This window comes from Bufo gargarizans, chromosome 1, assembly GCF_014858855.1.
Source record: "Bufo gargarizans isolate SCDJY-AF-19 chromosome 1, ASM1485885v1, whole genome shotgun sequence".
Taxonomy (NCBI): domain Eukaryota; kingdom Metazoa; phylum Chordata; class Amphibia; order Anura; family Bufonidae; genus Bufo; species Bufo gargarizans.
This window is the reverse complement of record NC_058080.1, coordinates 50391398-50418636: the sequence shown is the minus strand read 5'-3', so window position 1 is coordinate 50418636 and position 27239 is coordinate 50391398. Positions and strand designations below refer to the sequence as shown.

General features: G+C 42.8%; 1 protein-coding gene across 1 annotated transcript in view; it reads right to left on the bottom strand.

Moving 5' to 3' along the window:
• The window catches only part of LOC122926554 (5-hydroxytryptamine receptor 7), a 66749-nt gene extending 43411 nt beyond the window's left edge, over positions 1–23338 (bottom strand). Inside the window, exons 1-2 of the mRNA XM_044277996.1 lie at positions 23074–23338; positions 21748–22310 (exon numbers count right to left, since the gene is read on the bottom strand). Coding sequence (XP_044133931.1) covers positions 21748–22253 — 506 coding nt within the window. The 5' untranslated portion in view covers positions 22254–22310; positions 23074–23338. The remainder of the gene's footprint in view (positions 1–21747; positions 22311–23073) is intronic.
• Positions 23339–27239: the final 3901 nt, after the last annotated feature.

The following is a 27239-nucleotide window of genomic DNA, read 5'->3' as shown; positions in this document are numbered from 1 at the left end:
TGTCAGTGAACACAATCCACCGTGCCATCCGCCGTTGCCAGCTGAAACTCTACAGTGCAAAGAAGAAGCCATTTCTAAGCAAGATCCACAAGCTCAGGCGTTTTCACTGGGCCAGGGATCATTTAAAATGGAGTGTGGCAAAATGGAAGACTGTTCTGTGGTCAGACGAGTCACGATTCGAAGTTCTTTTTGGAAATCTGGGACGCCATGTCATCCGGACCAAAGAGGACAAGGACAACCCAAGTTGTTATCAACGCTCAGTTTAGAAGCCTGCATCTCTGATGGTATGGGGTTGCATGAGTGCGTGCGGCATGGGCAGCTTGCATGTCTGGAAAGGCACCATCAATGCAGAATAATATATTCAGGTTCTAGAACAACATATGCTCCCATCCAGACGTCATCTCTTAAGGGAACTTCAGTTAAAGGAAATTGTGGAGTCCGCACACCTTTTATAGTGGAGGGTGCTCGTAGAGGACTTCAGTCGCAGAATAAATAGAGATAATCCACGGCACTCCAAATTTTCTTTTTGTTTTGCAAATTTATTATAGGTACAAAAAAAAATTCAAAAAATGTCAATATATGACTAGTCGCGCCAAAATCATAGTATAAACATATATTCATAGGCACACTATGGCGCGACTAGTCATATTCTGACATTTTTTGAAAAAAAATTTGTACCTATAATAAATTTGCAAAACAAAAAGAAAATTTGGAGTGCCGTGGATTATCTCTATTTATCTCTTAAGGGAAATCCCTGCATTTTTCAACAAGATAATGCCAGACCACATTCTGCATCAATCACAACATCATGGCTGCGTAGAAGAAGGATCTGGGTACTGAAATGGCCAGTCTGCAGTCCAGATCTTTCACCTATAGAGAACATTTGGCGCATCATAAAGAGGAAGGTGCAACAAAGAAGGCCCAAGACGATGGAACAGTTAGAGGTCTGTATTAGACAAGAATGGGAGAGCATTCCTATTTCTAAACTTGAGAAACTGGTCTCCTCGGTCCCCAGACGTCTGTTTAGTGTTGTAAGAAGAAGGGGAGATGCCACACAGTGGTGAAAATGGCCTTGTCCCAACTTTTTGGGGATTTGTTGACACCATGAAATTCTTATTCAACATATTTTTCCCTTAAAATTGTACATTTTCTCAGTTTAAACTTTTGTTCCGTGATTTATGTTCTATTCTGAATAAAATATTAGAAGTTGGCGCCTCCACATCATTGCATTCAGTTTTTATTCACGATTTGTATAGTGTCCCAACTTTTTTGGAATCCGGTTTGTATTAGTGGAAAAAGGAAAAATATCTTTGCCGTTCAGCGGTGCAGTGAGATATTTTACAGACCAGCTTGCAGTGTATTACTGGTGAAATACAACTATATTCGCCTTTCATCGTTGCACTTATCTGTTGAAAAGCCTTTTGTGTAAAAATAGAAAAATCATTGGGCCTAATTGCCGTTCAGCGGGGCAGTGAGATATTTTACAGCCCAGTTTGCCATGTATTCTTGGCGAAATACAAATATATTCGCCGTCAAGCGTTGCACTTATATGTTGAAAAACCGGTTCTGTTGTGTAAAAATAGAAAAAAATTAGGGCCTAATTGCCGTTCAGCGGTGCAGTTATATGTGGTTAAGCACTTTTCGCTGTATTTGTCGAATTATGTAGTGGTGACATTTTTTATGTAAAACATGCTTTTTGGGGGAAAATTTATGCATGGTTGTAGACTTTGTTCTGTATGAACCAATGTTATATGTTGAAAAGCCTTTAGTGTAGTGTAGCCTTTAGTGTGACTCCGTTTGCACAGGCAAACCAGGTGCAGAACAGCTTGAGAGTAATGGAAGGGGTCGCACATGGCTTGCATACACTAACTGCCTCCAATATAATTCTTGGATCTCTACATGAAAATAATAAATTTGCTGTAAATCGCAGAGGGGCATAGTTGGAGACATAGACTTCACAAGAGATACAGAGCAGCGGAGTTCAGCCACCACCTCTATTTGCTTTCCGCTGTTTACTGCTCCTGAATTTAAATCTGGGCAACCAGCCTCAGCTTCCTCTGATGAGCATGCCTACGGAGTCCTTTTGTTATGGCTTTGCACAGGGAGCAAGATTGTTACGCACAATTGTGATGGAACTCCTGATCTTAAGAAACTGGACTTGGACTCCAAAGCAGAGGCTCTCCTGTCATGTCTTGTATGCTGTGGAGATCGAATGCAGACGGAGCAGATAAAAACACATCAATATTTTCAACTTACTGAAGCTGCTTGATTTAACCCCTTAAGGACCAGCGCTGTACATGTACGGCGGGCTGATCGGGTGGGTGCAGGAGCTGAGCCCGCCCGATCAGCGCAGGGGTCCGGCAGTCACTGATAATATGAATATTTTCAACTTACTGAAGCTGCTTGATTTAATTGTGAAAAGATGGCAAAGGCAAAGTCTGCTGGTGTGTTGTCATCAGCGTCTTCAGTATGTTTGCTGCTGGACCCACGACGATGTAATTCAACACATAAAGCAAAAGGAGGTTTACAATCACCCATCAATTTTCCAGAAAAAAGCCTGTTTCACATAAAAAATTTCAACAATGAAAGGATAATGGAATTCGGTTCATTCGGTTATTGTTCTGACAGAGCAGAGGAAGAGCAAAATAATGACGTCAACACACACATACTGCTGACACCCTCTCCACTCTGTCGGGGGGGCTCTACTTGTATAAGCGTTTAATAGAACAGGTTCTGTAGACATCTATGTGGAATCATGGAGTGCGCTTCTTCTTGGCGCTAACATTGACCTGTAAGGCTGAGTTTATACTTGAGTTATTTGGTCAGTTTTGTCCCCATGACTGCCCAAATAAGTGAAGTGTGCAGTGATTCTAAGAGCGACGCCTGTCATCTACATGTCATACGGACTCACAGTATTATTTCACTACCACAGCAGACTCCCTATGCGTGTTACTGCAAGGCACAGTGTTCTACACCACTGGATCGAACCAAATTTTTCCAATTGTCTACTGGTGACATTTGACTAGATTATTTTGGTGTTAATTATAATAATTTTACAGCTCACAGTAAATGCTGATACAGAGTTCTTAGTATACTGAGCTATAGACATGTATTGCTAATAATCTCTATCATTCATTATGGTTTTCCAATTAGTCTGCAAAAACTGTTGGCTGTCCGTGATTTTGGAATAAGTTGTCTAGACAAAGGATCCATCCTGTCCCTCTCCCCTGTCTGACTTTACATACATAGATGACCTCTTCCTCTACTGCTCTCCCACTTATTTCTGCATTTCCGCTGTGCATAGACTTGAGAAAGGCCCTGAGTACAGATGTACTCCTGCAGTAAACAGTAAATGGACACAACACAACAAAAGCCATTAAAAATGTAACGTTAAAGTTTACTACATCTGTATATGGATTTATATATCATTGTAATGCAGTCAGTGGTGCAGAGGTAGCAGTCACAGCTAGGCGTCAGTGCCTGGAGGTCCGCAGGACATTCTGCCACACCAGTAGTATGATGGTGGGTGCACGTTATTATTACATATTTTATATTGGGCCCCATATAAGTAAAACCTCTGATCTAAATAAAAGGTTAGCCAGAGTCCCGTGTACGGCTCCATTGCTCCGTGTACAACCTTGCGATTGGCTAAAATAAACAAGTCTGTGCGGTGCGGAGAGGCAGTGTGTTCTATAGCAGGTAGAAGAGCTGATTCAGTCATGAAATTGTAGTCACCCAGCCAAAAACACCACAGCAAGCAGAAGATACCAAGAAGACACAGAGATATTACACCCAGGTATGTCCTCCCCTTCAGATGGCTTCGGCTTCAATCCTGCTCATTTTCTGTCAGCCTTATCTCTTCTATCTAATTTAGGAATCTGCAGGAGGTTTATTGGATTATTCTATTAGATCGGATTCACAGGGATCAGATAATGGTAGCTGGAAGCTACTGCACTGACTGCTCATCAAGCACTGTCATCTACTCCGCCGGTAAAAAGTATTCACACCCCCACCCCCATTACTATGATATACTGGACCAGTTTCTGCGATGGTGAAACAATAAATAAAATTAAGCAGCACTACCGTTAGGTCCAAATTGGACAGTCCATGTAGTGGCGGTGCCAGCACTCTGCTTGAAAAAGACTCATTGTGGTCGAAAGATCTCATTCTTGGTGAATAAATTAGGAATTGCAATAAAGACATCGCGTGCTGCAGGATTTCTCCCAAATCGGTGAAACATTAAATTCATGAGGGTTCTGCCAGGGATTGACTACAATCGTAACCACAAGACATGACCAAAAAAGAAATCCTCACCAATATTGCCCCCTAGAGGTCAGATTATATAGTCAAATGCAGGTAAATAAAGGTACAACTTTGAATGACTTCTGGCAACAATACCATGAAGACAAAAGAACTCTTTAAAAAAAAAAAATAATCTCTGACAAAGTTATTGAAAAGTTCCAGTCAGGTGATTGATATAAGAAGTTCAAGTCAGGGGACGGATATGAGAAGTTCCAGAAGGTGAGGGATATGAGAAATTTTAGTCAGGTGATGCCTATAAGAAGTTCTAGTGAAGTGATGGATATGAGAAGTTCCAGTTGGGTGAAGAATATGAGAAATTCCAGTCATGTGATGGATATAAGAAGTTCCAGTCAGGGGATGGATATGAGAACTTCCAGAAGGTGAGGAATATGAGATGTACCAGTCATGTGATGGATATGAGAAGTTCCAGTCAGATGATGGATATAATACGTACCAATCAGGTGATGTATATGAGATGTACCTGTCAGGTGATGGATAACAGAAGTTCCTTTCAGGTGAAGGATATGAGACGTTCCAGTCAGGTAATGGATATGAGAAGTATACATGGAATATCCATTAAAGGGTAACTGTCATGTTTTCATCAAAAAATCTGTTTTAGCACATGTTACTGCTGCAGCAGCATTATGCATAAAGCAATCTTTAGTTTCTTCACTTATCACTGTTTGCCTTGAGTTTTTCCCTTAGTTAAGGCTGTTTAAACATTTACAATATGAGGACCTTCTCAAGATGGCTCCTCTGCCAGTTCTCAGAGGCCAAAACTGCTTTCCCTCAGGTCACATACAAACTTGCTGTAGCCAGCAGCTTCCTGCCAGCCAATCAGATTGGATTACTGAGACACGCCTCCTCACTCTGAAGCCTAATGCAGGCATGCAGTGTGAAGGACCGCCCCTCCGTCTTCCTAGCCGGAGACAGATGAGCCCTGGCAACGGTCTTTTAAGGGAGCAGTGGAAAGGGACAGAGGACATTAATGAAAGCTGTTATTATAATGTAATTACAGATCTTTTGGCGATCACTGACAGAGTAACTCAGGTATACAGGCCTAGCTCTAATAAACTAGCAAATAAATAAAAATATGACAGTTACCCTTTAAAGTGAGGGATCTTTCACAACACAAAAAGGAGGTATGGCCGATTGTTTACATGCTCCGACCTGCAGCCAATTACCAACAAGGAACCTATTCGTTAAGTGGCGTAGACGATCTGCATTTACATGTAGTGATTACCTCCACGGAACTGCATCTTACTACAGTATATAAACCCATAAGAAGTGGACCCTAGCTCCAAAAGTCAGCTCCCATTGAGGTCTCCTACTTGACCTCTGTGGCCCATTGCTGTGTTTGAGCTTCAGCCCTCCTCAGAAGCCAGTAACATTGTTGATGCCAGCATTATGGTCGGGGGGGGGGGGGGGTGCTTTTCATCAGTCAGTCTTCGAAGACTGTGAAAGTAGAGAGTAAAACGAGTGCATGGAAATAAAGGAACTGCTAGATGAAAACCCGCTGCAGTTGAGAAGGTGCCAGTTGTTCACACGCTTCCTCCATGCAGCTTCACAACTTGTAAAGAAAACTTGCAAGTGTCCTCATGTGCAAATCTGGGAGAGACGTAACTTTTTAGAGGAGCAGGGTCAGGAAACTTCAATTCCGTTGATTTTATCCCTAGATGTGTTAGAATAATTTATAAAATATGTTGAGTGGATTTGCAAACGCTTCACTTGCCCCGTGTTATACTCCAGTCACATCCAAAGCTGCTATCAGAATTATATGGGTTACCCCTATCATGATTTGAGCTCCCATAATACAGTACTCTCTGGTAGTAGGAGTTAATCGGAATGAACGCAGTTTTGGATGTGACTGGAGTAGACCACATAATCTCATTGAAGATCAGACATAGGAGGTGAAGAAGTGATTAATGGGAATAATCATGGTGATCTATGGTGGTTATAGGGTAAAAACTAAAATTCGAAATTCTAGTTAAAGGTTAACTCCTAATAGTTCTGGAGGTTTAAGATAGTAAAAGGGTTAATTGTAGCGTCTTGGATAGCCTAGAATAGTAAACTGTGCTATATCTACCATTATAAAATCAGTTCCAAATCTCTTGGTTGCCCATAGACTTATAGAATAAAATTCTGAATGCCTACAGCCACCACTAGGGGGAGCTCACCACATAGGAATGTATACAGCTCAGATTGGAAGTCAATAGCAGCTGCATGAATCCATATGCAAGGTGCCTCTCCTAGTGATGCCAGCTGGTATTAAGGATTTTATCATTTTCTCTAGCTGTCTGGTCTTTTCTCCTTAGCAGAACTGTTAATCAGGGGGCCCCAAAGCAGGGATGGGGCCCATAAACACTTCCAGTATGGTTATAGTAAAAGAAGAGCCTTGTATCAGGCTGGTGGGCAGTGAATTGGATGTAAGATAACACCCATCATTTAGTCATCACTAGGGGTGAGCGAATCGACGTCGGATGAAGCATCCAAAGTCTATTCGCATAATACTTTGTTTGCATACTGTAGGGAGTGAGCGCTCCGTACAGTATTAGAATGTATTGGCTCCTACGAGACTTCGTGTAATAACTTCATAAATCTATTTGTTCTGTAAAAAAACATTTCCCGAACTCAGGTTCGGTTCCAAGGTACCCACTTCGCGAAGTACTAACTTACATATTATACATTCTAATACTGTACGGAGCGCTCACTCCGTACAGTATTCAAATGAAGTATTATGCGAATCGACTTAGGATGTTTCATCCGAAGTCGATTCGCTCATCCCTAGTCATAACCCACCCCACCTCCGCATCAGCAAATACTGGGTAATGGACGATGTCTGTCATGTTGTCAGCAGCATTAGAGCTCAGGCCGAAGCTTTCCTCATAATCTCCTTCATCTCCAACAACATAACACGAGGAGGGAGAAAAGCCTCTTATCCTCCTGTGATGTGGGGGCCATTCACATCACTAATGGGAGGCTCCGACATTCCACATCCACTCAGTCAGTGTACACAGAAGAGACTGCAGGCCGTGTACACGGAGGAGACTGCAGGCCGTGTACACAGAAGAGACTGCAGGCCGTGTACACAGAAGAGACTGCAGGCCGTGTACACAGAGGAGACTGCAGGCCGTGTACACTGAGGAGACTGCAGGCCGTGTACACTGAGGAGACTGCAGGCCGTATACACAGAGGAGACTGCAGGCCGTGTACACAGAGGAGACTGCAGGCCGTGTACACAGAGGAGACTGCAGGCCGTGTACACAGAGGAGACTGCAGGCCGTGTACACTGAGGAGACTGCAGGCCGTGTACACTGAGGAGACTACAGGCCGTGTACACTGAGGAGACTACAGGCCGTGTACACTGAGGAGACTGCAGGCCGTGTACACTGAGGAGACTGCAGGCCGTGTACACAGAGGAGACTGCAGGCCGTGTACACAGAGGAGACTGCAGGCCGTGTACACTGAGGAGACTACAGGCCGTGTACACTGAGGAGACTGCAGGCTGTGTACACTGAGGAGACTACAGGCCGTGTACACTGAGGAGACTGCAGGCCGTGTACACAGAGGAGACTGCAGGCCGTGTACACTGAGGAGACTGCAGGCCGTGTACACAGAAGAGACTGCAGGCCGTGTACACTGAGGAGACTACAGGCCGTGTACACTGAGGAGACTGCAGGCCGTGTACACTGAGGAGACTGCAGGCCGTGTACACAGAGGAGACTGCAGGCCGTGTACACTGAGGAGACTGCAGGCCGTGTACACTGAGGAGACTGCAGGCCGTGTACACTGAGGAGACTGCAGGCCGTGTACACTGAGGAGACTGCAGGCCGTGTACACTGAGGAGACTGCAGGCCGTGTACACTGAGGAGACTGCAGGCCGTGTACACTGAGGAGACTACAGGCCGTGTACACTGAGGAGACTGCAGGCCGTGTACACTGAGGAGACTGCAGGCCGTGTACACTGAGGAGACTGCAGGCCGTGTACACTGAGGAGACTGCAGGCCGTGTACACTGAGGAGACTGCAGGCCGTGTACACTGAGGAGACTGCAGGCCGTGTACACTGAGGAGACTGCAGGCCGTGTACACAGAGGAGACTGCGGGCCGTGTACACAGACGAGACTGCGGGCAGTGTACACGGAGGAGATTGCGGGCGTATACGGGAAGAGACTGCAGATAGTGTACACGTAGGAGACTGCAGGCAGTGTACACTGAGGAGATTGCAGGCCGTGTACACTGAGGAGACTGCAGGCCGTATACACAGAGGAGACTGCAGGCCGTGTACACAGAGGAGACTGCAGGCCGTGTACACTGAGGAGACTGCAGGCTGTGTACACTGAGGAGACTGCAGGCCGTGTTCACTGAGGAGACTGCAGGCCGTATACACAGAGGAGACTGCAGGCCGTGTACACTGAGGAGACTACAGGCCGTGTACACTGAGGAGACTGCAGGCCGTGTACACTGAGGAGACTGAAGGCCGTGTACACTGAGGAGACTGAAGGCCGTGTACACAGAAGAGACTGCAGGCCGTGTACACTGAGGAGACTGCAGGCCGTGTACACAGAGGAGACTGCAGGCCGTGTACACTGAGGAGACTGCAGGCCGTGTACACTGAGGAGACTGCAGGCCGTGTACACTGAGGAGACTACAGGCCGTGTACACTGAGGAGACTGCAGGCCGTGTACACTGAGGAGACTGCAGGCAGAGTACACGGAGTAGATTGCAGGCAGTGTACGCGGAGGAGACTGCAGGCAGAGTACACGGAGTAGATTGCAGGCAGTGTACGCGGAGTAGATTGCAGGCAGTGTACGCGGAGGAGACTGAAGGCAGTGTACGCGGAGGAGACTGAAGGCAGAGTACCTGGAGGAGACTGCAGGCAGTGTACACAGAATTGCTGGATCCAGCAATTTTTTTCCATAGGAATGTATTAGTGCCAGATCCGTCCTTCCAGTCTGAGCATGCGCAGACCGAAAAAAAGGTAAAAAAAAAAATGCCAGATCTGTTTTTCCAGATGACACTGAAAAGACGGATATGCCATTTCAATATATTTTTCTGACTGATCAGGATCCTGATCAGTCTTACAAATGCCATCACTTGGCATACGTTTTGCCGGATCCCTCTCCGGTGACGGAACTGCTTGCCGGATCACTCTGCCGCAAGTGGGAAAGTAGCCTAAAAGTTCTGTTGTTTACTACAATTGACTCCTCATCCTTCCTACCAACTTCATATGCACCTTGCGGTGCTGGCGTCACGAACAACCGGGGTGCTAGCCTCAAAAGCACCCTAAGCACCTCAACCATCTGGTTGGTGATCCCTGTACTACAGAGTGCCCCAGAGGATTCAGAGCTGTCTTCCCCATCACGTACGCCGGCCCAGGGAGGCTCTGCTGTCAGTAAACTACTACTACCCCCATCGGCCCACCGTAGCTCACATGTTACCCATGCGGACCCGGTCGCTGCCGTAGGTCATCACTATCAGATCAGTAGGGATCTGACACCCCAACCCCCATTGATCAGCAGTTTTGGGCAGCTGCCAGTACGTAAGACTATAGAATGGATGGAGTCAGAAGCAGAAGGCCCCATCCACTGTGTCATTTCTGGCGCCTGGAGCCTTCTGCAACCGGCTCTCTCCACTGTATGGCGGCTGCTCAGACTTCTAATTCATGGAGATGCCAGATGTCGGACCCCCACCGATCTGATATTGATGGTCTAAATACTGGAAAACCCCTTGAATAAAAAGGATTTCCCATTTCCAACAGTTTACCGTTATTATACACAGTGCAAAATAGCCACATCCCAACAATGTGCAGTATCTGTCATCAGCAGCTTGCTGATGGTTTCCAGTCAGTAAAATAATGACTTAATACAGCACAGAATGCAATAAAGCAAAAAACATAGGCAAAGCAGGCACTAGACGTATATAGTATGTAAGAGACAAGGTGCTGTGAATATGTGAACCCTGGTGCGTGTAGTGCTTGTTGATGGTTTCCATAGAAACATATTTGTTTACACGCTCACAGGAGAAAATCCGTCAGGTAAAATAATAAATATGTGTTACGCCACGCTGGATTTACATCTGCCGATAATATAACCAATATTTGTAAAGGGCGGCGTTATATACACATGCATCGCACCTACAACATAGTTTATAAGGCTGAAAAAAGACACCTGCCCATCCAGTCCGGCCTGTCATCCTGCAAGATGATCGAGAGGTAAAAACTGTGAGGTAGAAGCCAATTTTCCCCACTTTAGGGGGAAAAAAATTCCTCCCCGACTCCAATCAGGCAATCAGAATAAATCCCTGGATCAACGACCCCTCTCTAGAAGCTATAGCCTGTAATATTATTACACTCCAGAAATCCATCCAGGCCCCTCTTGAATTCCTTTATTGTACTCACCATCACCACCTCCTCAGGCAGAGAGCTCCATAGTCTCACTGCTCTTACCGTAAAGAATCCTCTTCTATGTTTGTGTACAAACCTTCTTTCATCACAGCCACAATCCTGATTTGTGGCAGGACTATGTTCTCATCATGTGCCCCCTCCTGACCATGATTTACATATTTACCATTCCTTGGGAGCGTGCCAGTCTGGCGCCTGCGCGGTGCGCTGCTTGTGACTGCACGATCCCATCTCGGGCTCCTGCAGTCAGCCGGGCATAATGCGAGCGCGTCGGAAATAATCAGCATGCACGCTCGCGCCGGTGAGGTGAGTTACAGCGCGAGCGTGATCAATGGCTTGCCTTTAAATATAACTTGCCGGCGCGAGCACGCGCGCTGATTATTGCCGGCGCACGGCGAATCGAGCCGGCCGACGCATGCACAGTTACAACATTAAGCTGACTTTGGGAGCTCCAGATGGGATCGCACAGTCACAAGCGGCGCACCGCGCAGGCGCCAGACTAGCACGGTCCCAAGTAATGGTTAATATGTAAATCATAGTCAGGAGGGCGCAGGGAAAAGGCGGGCATTGCTTGACTTGAAGCAAGGAGGCCACTGCCCCTTGACTTCAAGTCTGACTGCAAACAGAGCGCTCAGGGGGATTAAAAAAGCATTTTTCTGAAGTATGGATTAACACATTTCTGGCTCACAGACATGATCAGTTACAGACTAGGGGCTGCTATAAGGTAATGCTGGCAGTTTTATACCACTTTTGGAGGTGGCAGGTTCCCTTTAAATATATCAATGCTAAAATACCAAGGTCTGAGCAGGTAGGTCCCCTAAATATCACTAAAGATATGGAAAAGACAAAGCTAAATGTTTTTTTTTTAGCTCTGTATATTCAAAAGAAGAAAAAGTAGCTGATGTCAGTGGTGCATCACCAGAAGCACCAAAGCTTCTTAACTGTAAGAACTGTGAATCTGTGGAATAGACTCCTCAAGACGTGGTCACAGCAGGAACAGTGGACAGTTTTATAAAGGGTTTAGATGAATTCTTAAAAGAAAATGACATTAATGCTTATGTAAATATGTAGAAATCTGAATCTCACTTCCTTTTGCGATTGACGTCCCACCTATCCCTTGGTTGAACTTGATGGACTTATGTAACTATGTAACATGGCCTTATGAGGGCTTATTTTTTTGCAGGACAAAATGCATTTTTTCATGTCGCCATTTAATTTACTATATCTTGTATTGGTAAACAGGAAAAAATTCTTTGTATAGTAAAATTGAAAAGAAAAAGAAACACAATTCTGCCAAGGGTTTTGGAGTTTTGACTTCACAGTGTTTACTGGGCCTGCTTGCAAGAGTTCTAGTCATAAGAAGGGAGTATGCTTTTTCTGTGGAAAAAGGGGACATTTTGTTAATGTTTGTCCTTACATTCTGCGTCAAGGTTAAACGTAGAAGAAAACGTTTTCCCATCTCACTCTTGGTGGAGTGGGTGGGAAGTCAGAGAACTTACTTTTGCCATTTACTGGTAGTACCCGATTTCTCCTGTCTGCCAAGGTGGCGCTTAAGTACAAAACTGTGAGAATTGAGGTGTTTATTGACAGTGGGGCAGGGGTTTACCTAGTTGATGGTCAGTTCGTGATTTTCATCAGTAATCCATTTCGTGTTTTGTGCTGCAGGGTCTGCCTGCTCCATTGGTTTGGGGTTTACCATGGTTGAGCAAACATAATCCTATCATTGACTGGCAAGCGAGACAGATTCCCGATTGGAGTGATTATTGCATGGACAACTGTCTTAATACATCTCTTTCTGTCTTGACCACTAACGCTGTTCCCTCTTTTATTTCAGATTTTTCTGATGTATTTTCTGAGAGTGCTTGCTAGGGGTTACCCCCACATCGGGAATATGATTGTCCAAATCTAAGTTATATAACCTCTCTGAACCCGAAAGAGCGGCCATGCAAGAGTATATTGCCGAGAGTTTGGCTAAGGGACATATTAGACCTTCCAAGTCCCCAGTGGCAGGGGGGTTTTTCTTTGTAAAGAAGAAAGACGGAACCCTTAGGCCATGCCTGTACTTCCGTGAGATCAATCGTATTGCGGTCCGTGATCCGTATCCCCTTCCTTTGATCCCTGACTTGTTTAATCAGATTGTTGGTGCCAAAGTGTTCTCCAAGTTAGACCTTAGGGAGCATATAATCTAGTCAGGGTCAAGGAAGAGGATGAATGGAAGAGGGTGTTTAATGCCCCAGAGAGTCATTTTAAGAGTCTGGTAATGCCGTTTGGATAAACTAATGCTCCTGAGGTTTTTCAGCATTTTGTTAATGATATCTTTCATCATCTGGTGGGGAGTTTGTTGTTGTGTATCTGGATGACATATTAATTTATTCTCCAGATATGGAGACTCATCAGGATCACGTGAGACAGGTGTTACAGATCCAAAGAGAGAATAAATTGTATGCTAAGATGGAGAAGTGTGCATTTGCAGTTCAGGAAGTACAATTCCTGGGTACCTACTCTCATCTTCAGGTTTTTGTATGGATCCTGAGAAGAAGGTCCATGCTGTGTTGGACTGGGATTTACCCGAAAATCTGAAAGCACTTATGCTGTTTTTGGGATTCACCAACTTCTACCGTAAATTTATTTTGAACTACTCGACTGTGGTCAAACCTTTGACGGACATGACTAAGAAAGGTTTGGATGTCTCAATCTGGTCTGATGTGGCATTACAAGCCTTCTCTGCGGTGAAGGAATGTTTTGCTTCTGCTCCTATACTGGTGCAACCTGATGTGTCACAACCATTCATTGTGGAAGTTGACGCATCTGAGGTGGAGGTAGGAGCAGTTTTGTCGCAGGGTCCTTCACCTAGTAAATGGCGCCCATGTGCTTTCTTCTCTAAGAAACTCTTGGCCACAGAAAGGAATTATGACGTTGGTAATAGAGAGTTGCTGGTCATTAAGTTGGCTTTTGAGGCATGGCATCATTGGTTGTAAGGAGCTATTCATCCTATTACTGTGCTTACTGACCACACAAATCTGGCTTATCTGGAGTTGGCTAAACAACTGAACTCTAGGAAGGCCAGATAGTCATTGTTTTTCACCAGATTTAATTTCATTGTCACCTATCACCCTGGGGTTAAGAACGTCAAGGCTAATGCTTTGTTGCGTAGCTTCTTTGGGAGGGTGATTCCGAAGATCCTGGTCCGATATTGTCTAAAGGGGTAGTCATATCCGCCCTATATCTCGACCTTGAGGCAGAGGTGTTGGAAGCCCAGGGATATGCACCAAATTCTTGTCCTCCGGGGAAGTTGTTTGTTCCTTCTGGATTAGATCACAAGATGTTCAAGGAACATCACTGTATGGTTCTCACTGGGCACCCTGGGCGCAGATCCACTTTCGATCTGATCTCTCATAGATTCTGGTGGTCTGGGTTGCGTAAGAGTGTTGAGGACTATGTGTCTGCTTGTAGTACTTGTGCACGATCTAAGGTGACACATACTTGGCCTTCCGGATCTTTACTTACGTTGCCCATCCCGTTCAGACCTTGGACCCATTTGTCCATGGATTTTATCACAGATTTGCATAATTGTTCAGGAAAAACTGTGATTTTGGTAGTTGTTGATCGCTTTAGTAAGATTGCGCACTTTATAGCATTGCCAGGTCTACCTAATGCTAAAACTCTTGCACAATTGTTTGTCGATAACATCGTAAAATTACATGGTATTCCTTTTGATGTGGTGTCTGATAGGGGGACTCAGTTTGTTTCCAAATTCTGGAAGGCGTTCTTTACTCGTCTGGGGGTACAATTGGCCTTCTCTTCAACCTTTCATCCCACTGAACGCACTGACCAGAATCTGGAGACTTATTTAAGATGTTTTGTCTCGGAGAACCAGCAGGAGTGGTCTTCATTCTTGTCTTTAGCCGAATATGCCATAAATAACCGTAGATAGGAGTCCACTGATAGGTTGCCCTTTTTTGGGGCATATGGGTTCCACCCGCAATTTGACACGTTTTCTGGTAAGGAAACTTCTGGTATACCAGAAGAGGAACGATTTTCCTCTTCTTTGTCATCTATTTGGCAGAAGATTTAACATAATCTAAAAAAAAAATGGGCAATAAGTATAAACATATGGCTGAGGGGAGACGTATGAATGTTCCTGACCTGAGAGTGGGTGATTCTGTGTGGCTGTCCACAAGAAACATTAAGTTGAAAAGTACCCTCTTGGAAGTTGGGTCCAAGGTTTATTGGTCCATAAAATATCATTGCCATTGTTAACCCAGTTGCCTTTTGTCTTGAACTCCCTCAGGCTTTGAAGATTCATAATGTGTTCCATTGTTGTCGAAGAGATATGTCGAACCTGTTGAACCGTCCTCCTTGCCTTCCGAGCCTGTCATGGTGGACGTTAATCTAGAATTTCAAATAGCCAGGATAGTGGACTCCCGAATTCTCCGTAGATACATCCAGTATCTCATCCACTGAAAGAGTTACGGACCAGAGGAGAGGATGTGGGTTCCAGCAGCCGACGTTAATGCTAATCGTCTTGTTAAAGCTTTTCACAGGGCTCATCCGGATAAAGATGGCCCTGGCTGTCCGGAGGCCACCCGTAGAAGAGGGGGTACTGTCACGGTCCCGCCTGTGACAGGGACTAGAAGATCGAGGAGACTGGCTGCACGTGATTGACAGTCTCTTTGGTTTCACTTTTCTGTGTTGTTGCTCTGGATGACCACACCTCTTGTCTCAGGTGTAGCTTAAATGGTCTTTCTTTCCCTGTATTTAGTCTGGCCTCACCCATCATGCTATGCGGTTGATAGATCCTTGTTTGTGGAAGTCCTGGTGTTGGTTCTCTCTGACCTCCTGCTCATCCGCATACTTCTGGAAGTAAGCTTATTTTCTTTGTTGTTTGTTGTTTTCCCCTACCTGCTATTAGGCCTGAGGGGGTCTCCTCTGGGACTGAATAGGTCATCCGTGTCCTGACACTATCTGCAGGGTCCTGTTAGGGTGAGATTGGGATTAGGTTCCTGTGTATGAACATTCGTACCATCAAGGTCTGTTCATACTGATAGCAGTCAGGGCTCGCCGTAGGGACTAACTAGGTGTGATAATTTCCCTTTCTCTAGGTTCCAGGCCTAATACCTTTTCCCCTCCCTTCTGTGTTCAGTGTGGAGTGTATTTACCACACTGCGCCGTGACAGCAAAGGTGTAAATATAGAGGTAAGGAGGTTCCAATCCTGATCCTGCTCTGCTTCTGTGCAAGGTATCGTCTTCATTAGCAACCCAGAGAGGAGAACCGGTGGGAGATCACTCTGCTCTTATCTCTTACTAGGGGGCCAGTCTTTGTTGGCATGAACCAGCACCACCAGGAGGAGCACAAAATTGGCAGTCCCTGTGGGGCCCTCTACTGTTGGGGGTTGGGTTTAATAATTGTTAAAACTGAATAGATACAACCACAAAGCCTTCCCTGCATATAGTATATGATGCTATAGGGATATAAGGGGTGAAAAGGAAGCCTAGCTTACAATAGCAACCAATTAGATTGATTTTTAAATTTTCCAGGGGAGCTCTCACTTTTAATACATCTTTCCCAATAGTCACATGGTTGTAGTAGAATAAGATATAATAGCACTGATGGTAGATATTGGATCTCTACAGTATTACAATCTGCCCAGTTTTGTATTTTCCGGAAAAATGAATTTTTTTTTTTTTTTTTATACAAGTGAGAAATAATATAAGATTCCGGAGGGGTGGTAGTATTTCTTCATATGGAAAATGCCAACTAGACGTTCTCCTTAAGGAGATATAGTACCCTGTGAATCCTGACCTAGGCCTCTCAGCCAGTTTAGCCAGTACTCTCTGATGAGGGACATTATCTCCGAAACAGCAGTCTGTAGATGAGGTGCTGACTAAGTAATTGTCTATGTCATGCCTCAAGGCCTGTGTACAAGGTCGAGCCTCGACTTACTGGATAGCCATCTTATATATCGAGGCATCAGAGGCTTAGCCTTCTTATCCTATTGGAAAGATATGATTTGCTCCTTCTTCTAATATAAGAATAAGCAGAAAGAGGGGTGTAATATAAAGTAAAGATGCAGGATTACCACGAAAACATTGAGTCACAGGCCTCAGTTATCAACACTGTCTAAAAGGAAAACTGTCTTTGGCCGCCGACATTGGACCGTTAGTTATACCTGCACTGTTAGGTTTAGGTCAGTCATCAAGCCCTCCTTTGGTGCACCAGTGGCGCCGGATTAAATACCGTGGCGACCCTTTACTTATATCTTATTTTTACTTGATTATCTTTTCTGTTTTGTCCTATCTCTGTCCCCTGATACGTCTGGAGCAACCAACCCTTACGAAACGTGTTGGAATAGCTTTTTGTTAATAATATTATTTGTTTTTTGGGGGTTTTGGACATTCATTTTAGTATTCCTTCCCCTTTTCCCCTGACAGGGTATAAGTTAGGGCCTCATAATAGAGACAGGTTCTGGACGGGGCCGCCCTTATCAGGGCGATGACTCCGTATTTAGGAGGTCATTAGGGTATAATAGACCTGATAGGGCATTTATAGGGGGAAAAAAAATATTCTTTCCCCTACCCGCCGTACCAGAACCTGCTGGAAAAGACCCGCAATTCAAGTGTCTAGCAACCATTTGTCTTCTATCAGCATACCGGACAGACCTTTCCTTTTCAAGAGTATTTTTGTTATTTGTCTGTTTTGGGTTTTAGATGCGATCAGATTAAAAGCTGTTAATTAATTATTCTTTTGAACATACTTCCCCTTCTGTGGTCCTTTTGAAAACTCTCTTTGTCGCCAATAACAACCATACACAGCTCCATTTATTTAAACTGTTTTGATAAAATGAAAGCTGCACTGTGATTGGTCAATGAGTATCACCGAGTGACTGCCTATATGTATGTGACCACTACAGATTATAAAACATAAGACTTTTTATACATTAGTATATATATGTATATATATATCTATATCGATCGATGTTATACCAGACTTCTATATAGTGTATAAAACAGAAAGTATACTAGATTTCTATATAGTGTATAATACAGAATATATACAGTTATTATATACAGTGCATAATATAGAATCTATACAGGACCTCTATATAGTGTATAATACAGAATCTATACAGGACTTCTATATAATGTATAATATAGACTGTATACAGGACTTCTATATAGTGTATAATATAGACTGTATACAGGACTTCTATATAGTGTATAATACAGAAAATATACAGGACTTCTATATAGTGTATAATACAGAATGTATACAGGACGTCTATATAGTGTATAATATAGATTGTATACAGGACTTCTATATAGTGTATAATACAGAATGTATACAGGACGTCTATATAGTGTATAATATAGATTGTATACAGGACATCTATATAGTGTATAATACAGAATGTATACAGGACCTCTATATAGTGTATAATATAGACTGTATACAGGACTTCTATATAGTGTATAATATAGATTGTATACAGGACTTCTATATAGTGTATAATATAGATTGTATACAGGACTTCTATATAGTGTATAATACAGAATGTATACAGGACTTCTATATAGTGTATAATACAGAAAGTATACAGGACGTCTACATAGTGTATAATACAGAATGTATACAGGACTTCTATATAGTGTATAATATAGAATGTATACAGGACTTCTATATAGTGTATAATACAGAATGTATACAGGACTTCTATATAGTGTATAATATAGATTGTATACAGGACATCTATATACTGTATAATATAGAATGTATACAGGACTTCTATATAGTGTATAATATAGATTGTATACAGGACTTCTATATAGTGTATAATATAGAATCTATACAGGACTTCTATATAGTGTATAATACAGAATGTATACAGGACCTCTATATACTGTATAATATAGACTGTATACAGGACTTCTATATAGTGTATAATATAGATTGTATACAGGACTTCTATATAGTGTATAATATAGATTGTATACAGGACTTCTATATAGTGTATAATACAGAATGTATACAGGACATCTATATAGTGTATAATACAGAATGTATACAGGACTTCTATATAGTGTATAATGTAGAATGTATACAGGACATCTATATAGTGTATAATACAGACTGTATACAGGACTTCTATATAGTGTATAATATAGACTGTATACAGGACTTCTATATAGTGTAAAATACAGAATGTATACAGGACTTCTATATAGTGTATAATACAGAATGTATACAGGACTTCTATATAGTGTATAATACAGGATGTATACAGGACTTCTATATAGTGTATAATATAGATTGTATACAGGACTTCTATATAGTGTATAATACAGAATGTATACAGGACATCTATATAGTGTATAATATAGATTGTATACAGGACTTCTATATAGTGTATAATACAGAATGTATACAGGACATCTATATAGTGTATAATACAGACTGTATACAGGACTTCTATATAGTGTATAATACAGAATGTATACAGGACTTCTATATAGTGTATAATACAGAATGTATACAGGACTTCTATATAGTGTATAATACAGAATGTATACAGGACTTCTATATAGTGTATAATATAGATTGTATACAGGACTTCTATATAGTGTATAATACAGAATGTATACAGGACTTCTACATAGTGTATAATACAGAAAGTATACAGGACGTCTACATAGTGTATAATACAGAATGTATACAGGACTTCTATATAGTGTATAATACAGAATGTATACAGGACTTCTATATAGTGTATAATATAGATTGTATACAGGACTTCTATATAGTGTATAATACAGAATGTATACAGGACTTCTATATAGTGTATAATACAGAATGTATACAGGACTTCTATATAGTGTATAATACAGAATGTATACAGGACTTCTATATAGTGTATAATACAGAATGTATACAGGACCTCTGTATAGTGTATAATACAGAATGTATACAGGACTTCTATATAGTGTATAATACAGAATGTATACAGGACTTATATATAGTGTATAATACAGAATGTATACAGGACTTCTATATAGTGTATAATACAGAATGTATACAGGACTTCTATATAGTGTATAATACAGAATGTATACAGGACTTCTATATAGTGTATAATGTAGAATGTATACAGGACTTCTATATAGTGTATAATATATACTGTATACAGGACTTCTATATAGTGTATAATGTAGAATGTATACAGGACTTCTATATAGTGTATAATACAGAATGTATACAGGACTTCTATATAGTGTATAATGTAGAATGTATACAGGACTTCTATATAGTGTATAATACAGAATGTATACAGGACTTCTATATAGTGTATAATACAGAAAGTATACAGGACGTCTACATAGTGTATAATACAGAAAGTATACAGGACGTCTACATAGTGTATAATACAGAATGTATACAGGACTTCTATATAGTGTATAATACAGAATGTATACAGGACTTCTATATAGTGTATAATACAGAATGTATACAGGACTTCTATATAGTGTATAATACAGAATGTATACAGGACTTCTATATAGTGTATAATACAGAATGTATACAGGACCTCTGTATAGTGTATAATACAGAATGTATACAGGACTTCTCTATAGTGTATAATACAGACTGTATACAGGACCTCTGTATAGGGTATAATACAGAATGTATACAGGACTTCTATATCGTGTATAATACAGAATGTATACAGGACTTCTATATCGTGTATAATACAGAATGTATACAGGACTTCTATATAGTGTATAATGTAGAATGTATACAGAACTTCTATATAGTGTATAATATATACTGTATACAGGACTTCTATATAGTGTATAATACAGAATGTATACAGGACCTCTATATAGTGTATAATACAGAATGTATACAGGACTTCTATATAGTGTATAATGTAGAATGTATACAGGACATCTATATAGTGTATAATATAGACTGTATACAGGACTTCTATATAGTGTATAATACAGAATGTATACTGGACTTCTATATAGTGTATAATACAGAATGTATACAGGACTTCTATATAGTGTATAATACAGAATGTATACAGGACTTCTGTATAGTGTATAATATAGAATGTATACAGGACATCTATATAGTGTATAATACAGACTGTATACAGGACGTCTATATAGTGTATAATACAGAATGTATACAGGACTTCTATATAGTGTATAATATAGAATGTATACAGGGCTTCTATATAGTGTATAATATAGAATGTATACAGGACTTCTGTATAGTGTATAATACAGAAAATATACAGGACTTATATATAGTGTATAATACAGAATGTATACAGGACCTCTGTATAGGGTATAATACAGAATGTATACAGGACGTCTATATAGTGTATAATACAGAATGTATACAGGACTTCTATATAGTGTATAATACAGAATGTATACAGGACTTCTATATAGTGTATAATATAGAATGTATACAGGGCTTCTATATAGTGTATAATATAGAATGTATACAGGACTTCTGTATAGTGTATAATACAGAAAATATACAGGACTTCTATATAGTGTATAATACAGAATGTATACAGGACCTCTGTATAGGGTATAATACAGAATGTATACAGGACGTCTATATAGTGTATAATACAGAATGTATACAGGACTTCTATATAGTGTATAATACAGAATGTATACATGACTTCTATATAGTGTATAATATAGACTGTATACAGGACCTCTGTATAGTGTATAATACAGAAAGTATACAGGACTTCTATATAGTGTATAATACAGAAAATATACAGGACTTCTATATAGTGTATAATATATACTGTATACAGGACTTCCATGTAGTGTATAATATAGAAGGTATACAGGACTTCCATAAATTGGACCCATCATTTTGAAGGCTCTGCTCTCGTGATTACCTTCCCTACCACACACCATCCATATCTTTCACAAATCTGAAATAGGCAGACTATTCCCATGCTCTTGCATCCGACCTCTGCCAGCCATCCTGTGGCACCAGGCTGTCCACATCTCTTACCTGTCCACGCTGATGACACACAGGGTCATGATCGAGGCTGTGCAGCACATGACATCCATGGCTATGAAAACATTGCAGAACACTTTGCCAAAGAGCCATTTTCCACCAACTAAGTCTGTTATGATGACAAAAGGCATGACAGCGATGGCCACCGAGAGGTCAGCAGCGGCTAAGGACACCACCAGGTAGTTGGAGGGCTGTCTGAGCTTCTTCACTATGCACACTGAGATGATCACCAGGCTATTGCCAGCTATGGTGAAGATGGTGATGATGGATAGCACAACCCCAATGACAATCTTCTCAATGTCCCCATACAGCAAGATGTCCTTTCCACAGTCGGTGACGTTGGTGTGGTTGACAGTGGCCAAGTCTTGTTCAGTAGTAATTAAAGGTCTGTCAGTCATGAATGCAGGTGGGAGAAGGTTTTGTGGGGGACAGGGTGGTTGGGCACTGTATGGAGAGAGATGGATGGCTGCCTGTGGACTGGACTGGACCTGGATTAGCATCCCCCCTTCTTGATGTCCTCAAAGATGCCAAGGTTGCCAAGATCCTCGGGTAGACTCCTGGAGAAAACAAGAGCAGTGGGATAGGAGGACATAGATATGTATATACATAGGAGCCTGTGATATATATACACCTCATAGACATTATAATCATGATTAATTCAACATCTTACATCCTGTGTGTCCTTTATTTCTCATCTATCAAAGCCCTCAAAGAGACCTTCCATCCTGAGAAGATTGTTTCCACTCCAAGTGATTCTAAGTGAGTTCGAGCTATTTGTTCAGCCGTAGGTTTTCTATGTCACCTCTCATTAAACTAAACATCCAGGGTCTCCTTCTACCTCTGGCAGCCAGGTAGTGGCATCTCTGAAGACTGTCTCAACCTATCTGGTTCATCCGACTTTCCTACCACAAAGCCTAGCCAGATGCAAGCTCCTCAACAGTAACACCCACCCCTATGTGCTATTGACAATCACTGCACTCATCCAGCAAGCCTGTACTGTAGTCTAAGGCGTGCAACAAAGTACAGATGTAGCAGAGCCAGCTTTGTAATCTAGCTCTTATGATGAATGCCCTGGAAATGCAGTCCAAAAAGCACTCTAGAGGCTGTGAATTGCACTATGCAAGGATCCAGCTTGTGAACAGTTAAATGTGACATTGGCTGGTGCTGGCAAAGAAGGACACCCAGGTCTAGTGGTAAATGAAGCAGAAAGTGCAAAGCTTGCAGAGTCAGTGCATATGGTTTATATAAGGGGGCGCTCATGCAGGGCTAATAGGTGGATAACCCACATTCTGCGCTGTCTATAGGGTCAGGCTATATTACCTTCTGGGTATAGGGTGCACTTTAAGACTCCTTCAGTCACAGTCATCTTCTTGATGCCACTCTTGGTTCTTCAGGAATAAATCCAGTGTTGCTGGGTGCAGAAGTCACCCCTCTCAGGTCTCACCATGGTCCCCTGTGCACGGTCCTGGCTGCGCTCCTCTGCAGGATCATTGTGTGCAGTCACTTCCCATACATTCCTCCTGGCAGAGCTTGTCACACACTGCTGCCATCCCTAGTCCTAGCCTCCTGGAAGCTGCCAGCCCTGCCTCTGCCCTCTCCTCCTGCCACTCAGGACTCTACTTCTGCAGCAGGAGTCACTTGCTTGCTCTGATGATGTCACATTCCCCCAGCAATGAGCAGCAGGGGGTTTATCTGATCTTAGTAGATTACAAGTCCTCCCCAGTCATGCATTGAGTGGATGTGGAGAAGGAGGCGCAGCTCCTTACCATCCTGAAGTTGGCTTCTTCTCCACGTCATTTTTATTTCATTTTTTATTAATGAGATATGAGGAGAACTTATCTCAATAATAAAACATGTTGCACTGAGCTGCCCCGGGATGAAGGCGATGTGGGAACGGCTGGCACAAAAATGGGCATCAAGGAGGGATCTCACACTGCCAGCCTACAGAGGTTTATGTCCCATATCAAATTCAGTGGCGTTCAACCTGGCCCGGACAGGTTCTAGACATAAAAACCGGCATCGGAGTGGGCGGACGGACACCTTTTGTAGATCTGAATACGTTACTGGCTTTAGGCTTCTGATCTTAGGTTGTGTTCACACCAGGTTTTTGTCCTCAGGATAGGTCATCAATATCTAATCGGTTGGGGTCCGTCTGGGGTTGCCACCTTTCCCAACAAAAAATACCAGCCAAGTTAAGCCACAACCCACAGCTCAAAGGGGGTGTGGTTGTGGGGGCGTGGCCTGACACAGGGTGTTAAGTGTCTATGTCATAATGTGGCTCCCAGTGTTAATAATGCCCCCATTAGTGCCCCCAGTAATAGTAATGCCTCCATTAGTGCCCCCCAGAATTAATAATGCCCACATTAGTGCCACCCAGTAATATGAATGCCCCCTTTAGTGCCCCCACTAATAGTAGTACCTCCATTAGTGCCCCTAGTAATAGTAATGCCCCTATTAGTGCTCCCAGTAATAGTAATGTCCCCATTAGTGCCCCCAGTAATAGTAATGTCCCCATTAGTGCCCCCAGTAATAGTAATGTTCCCATTAGTGCCCCCCAGAATTAATAATGCCCTATTAGTGCCCCTGAGTAATATTAATGCATTCATTAGTGCCCCCCAGAATTAATAATGTCCCCATTAGTGCCCCCAGTAATAGTAATGTACCCATTAGTGCCCCCCAGAATTAATAATGCCCTATTAGTGCCCCTGAGTAATATTAATGCATTCATTAGTGCCCCCCAGAATTAATAATGTCCCCATTAGTGCCCCCAGTAATAGTAATGTACCCATTAGTGCCCCCCAGAATTAATAATGCCCCTATTAGTGCCCCTGAGTAATATTAATGCCTTCATTTGTGCCCCCCCCCCCCCCGAATTAATAATACCCCTCATTAGTTCACCCAGTAATAGTAATGCCCCCATTAGTGGCTGCAGTATTAGTAATGTCCTCAATAGTGGCCCCAGTAATATTAATGCCTCCATTAGTTTCCCCCAGAACTAATAATATCCTCATTAGTACACCCCAGTAATAGTAATGCCCCAATTAGTGCCCCCAGTAATAGTAATGCCACTATTAGTGCTCCCAGTAATAGTTAAGCCCCTATTAGTGCCCCCAGTAATAGTAATGCCACTATTAGTGCTTCCAGTAATAGGTATGCCCCTATTAGTGCCCCCCAGTAATAGTGATGTACCCATTAGTGCCCCCAGAATTAATAATGCCCCTATTAGTGCCCCTGAGTAATATTAATGCCTTCATTAGTGCCCCCCCAGAATTAATAATACCTCTCATTAGTGCACCCAGTAATAGTAATGTCCCCATGAGTACCCCCTAGAATTACTAATGCCCCATTAGTGCCCCCCAAAATTACTAATGTCCCCTTCTGAACTTGTGGGAAAAAAAAGCCGTTGTGAACCCTCACTGGATGTGCAGGACAGGACCTGCGCTCCAGCGTGATGACATCTCGCCGCTTCCAGTCAGCAGTGAGTGTTCACCGCAGTTTTTTTTTTTTAACACAAGGTGGGGGGGGGGGGGGGGATTTAAAGGCTGTACTAATTAGTGCTCCACAGTGGAAGTGCTCATTAGTAACAGTCCTTAAAGGAAAATATCAGCAATTATTATTACTGGCAGGGGCGCTAAATTACCGGCTTGGCTGGTGAGTTACCGGCCGGGTGGCAACCCTAGGTCCATCTCCCACCCCCCACCCAATCAGCTGTTTGCAGAGGCTATGAGCACTGCGACCTTCTCACAGTTTACTAAGCACAGCGCCGTACATTGTATAGTGGTTGTGCTCGGTACTGCAGCTCAGCCCCATTCACTTGAATGATACTGAGCTGCACATATGTAGGACCTGATTTTAATAGCAAAAATATAAATGTGCCCCATTAAGATTTATTTTCTCCCATTCGACGACAGAAGGATCCACACTCCCCTTACATGATTATTTTGCCAAGTACTGCAAAGGTAAAAGGGATGGAACCACCCAATTAACGGGGCTATCCTATGATGTACAAAATGAAAATCAGAAATCATATGGTACATTACAAAGAGGGATATTTATAAAGCTCTTTTCGCCAATATTGTGCAGATTATAGTGCACGCCATGTATGGGGCTTCTCGACACTTTTCTGGGCTTAGCGCCGCCAGCTACAATTACTATAACAAAAGAAACAAATAAAATGATGTCTGGAGATGCCCTGACACGGATATCGGACTAGTAGTTGACATTTTCACTGAGATTTCAAATGTTATTATTGTCCTGGTGGTAAAACACGTGTTGTAAAGTTTTGAGCCCCCCCCCCCACACATAAAATACTGACTCCCTGGCCGTTTTTCGGGCAGATGCCATCATATCCAACCACGCTCTCTCACAGCCCAGCATAGAATGACGTTCTGCTAGGGCACCTCCTCCTGCTGCACTGATTGGCTCATCCGGACTGTCTGTCAGCCTGGCAGCCAATCAGGGCAAGCTCTCAGGGTCATGTGTGCATCCGTCTTCTTCCTCCCTAGTGTTTTTCCTGGCGTTACACACTGTTTTACCGGACTCATTCAGAATTAACATGAAAAGTTCATCTGCGGACAAAATTTTGGGAACTTAGTAACAAACTCATCTCTAATCCTTATGTAGGAATAATGGGGGGGGGGGGGGGCACCCTTACTACCAGGCTCCACTGAAGATTACAGGTGATCGAAGTAAGACTGAGACACACTTAGCATAACCACGCCCCTTTGCACAGACCACGCCCCTTTTGCGTTACACTACCAAGACCAGGGATCAGCAACCTTCGGCACTCCAGCTGTTGTGAAACTACAATTCTCAGCATGATCCATTCATTTCTATGTGAGTTCTTAGAAGAGCAGAGTAAGTATGCATGCTGGGAGTTGTAGTTTCACAACAGCTGGAGTGCCGGAGGTTGCCTACCCCTGACCTAGACTGCAGCGCCAAACACAAGGCAGATTCCCGGGAGTCGCTGGGAGATTTGCCAAGTCCTCTCAGAGTCCAGGAGGTCTCCCCGGTTTTCTGGGAGATATGTGCTATGAGCTGGTACAGACGTGAGCTGTAATTTACACTGGACAGTATCACACAGGGCAGGATTAGATACACTGGACAGTATCACACATGGCAGGATTAGATACACTGGACAGTATCACACAGGGCAGGATTAGATACACTGGACAGTATCACACATGGCAGGATTAGATACACTGGACGGTATCACACAGGGCAGGATTAGATACACTGGACGGTATCACACAGGGCAGGATTAGATACACTGGACAGTATCACACATGGCAGGATTAGATACACTGGACAGTATCACACATGGCAGGATTAGATACACTGGACAGTATCACACATGGCAGGATTAGATACACTGGACAGTATCACACATGGCAGGATTAGATACACTGGACGGTATCACACATGGCAGGATTAGATACACTGGACAGTATCACACATGGCAGGATTAGACACACTGGACAGTATCA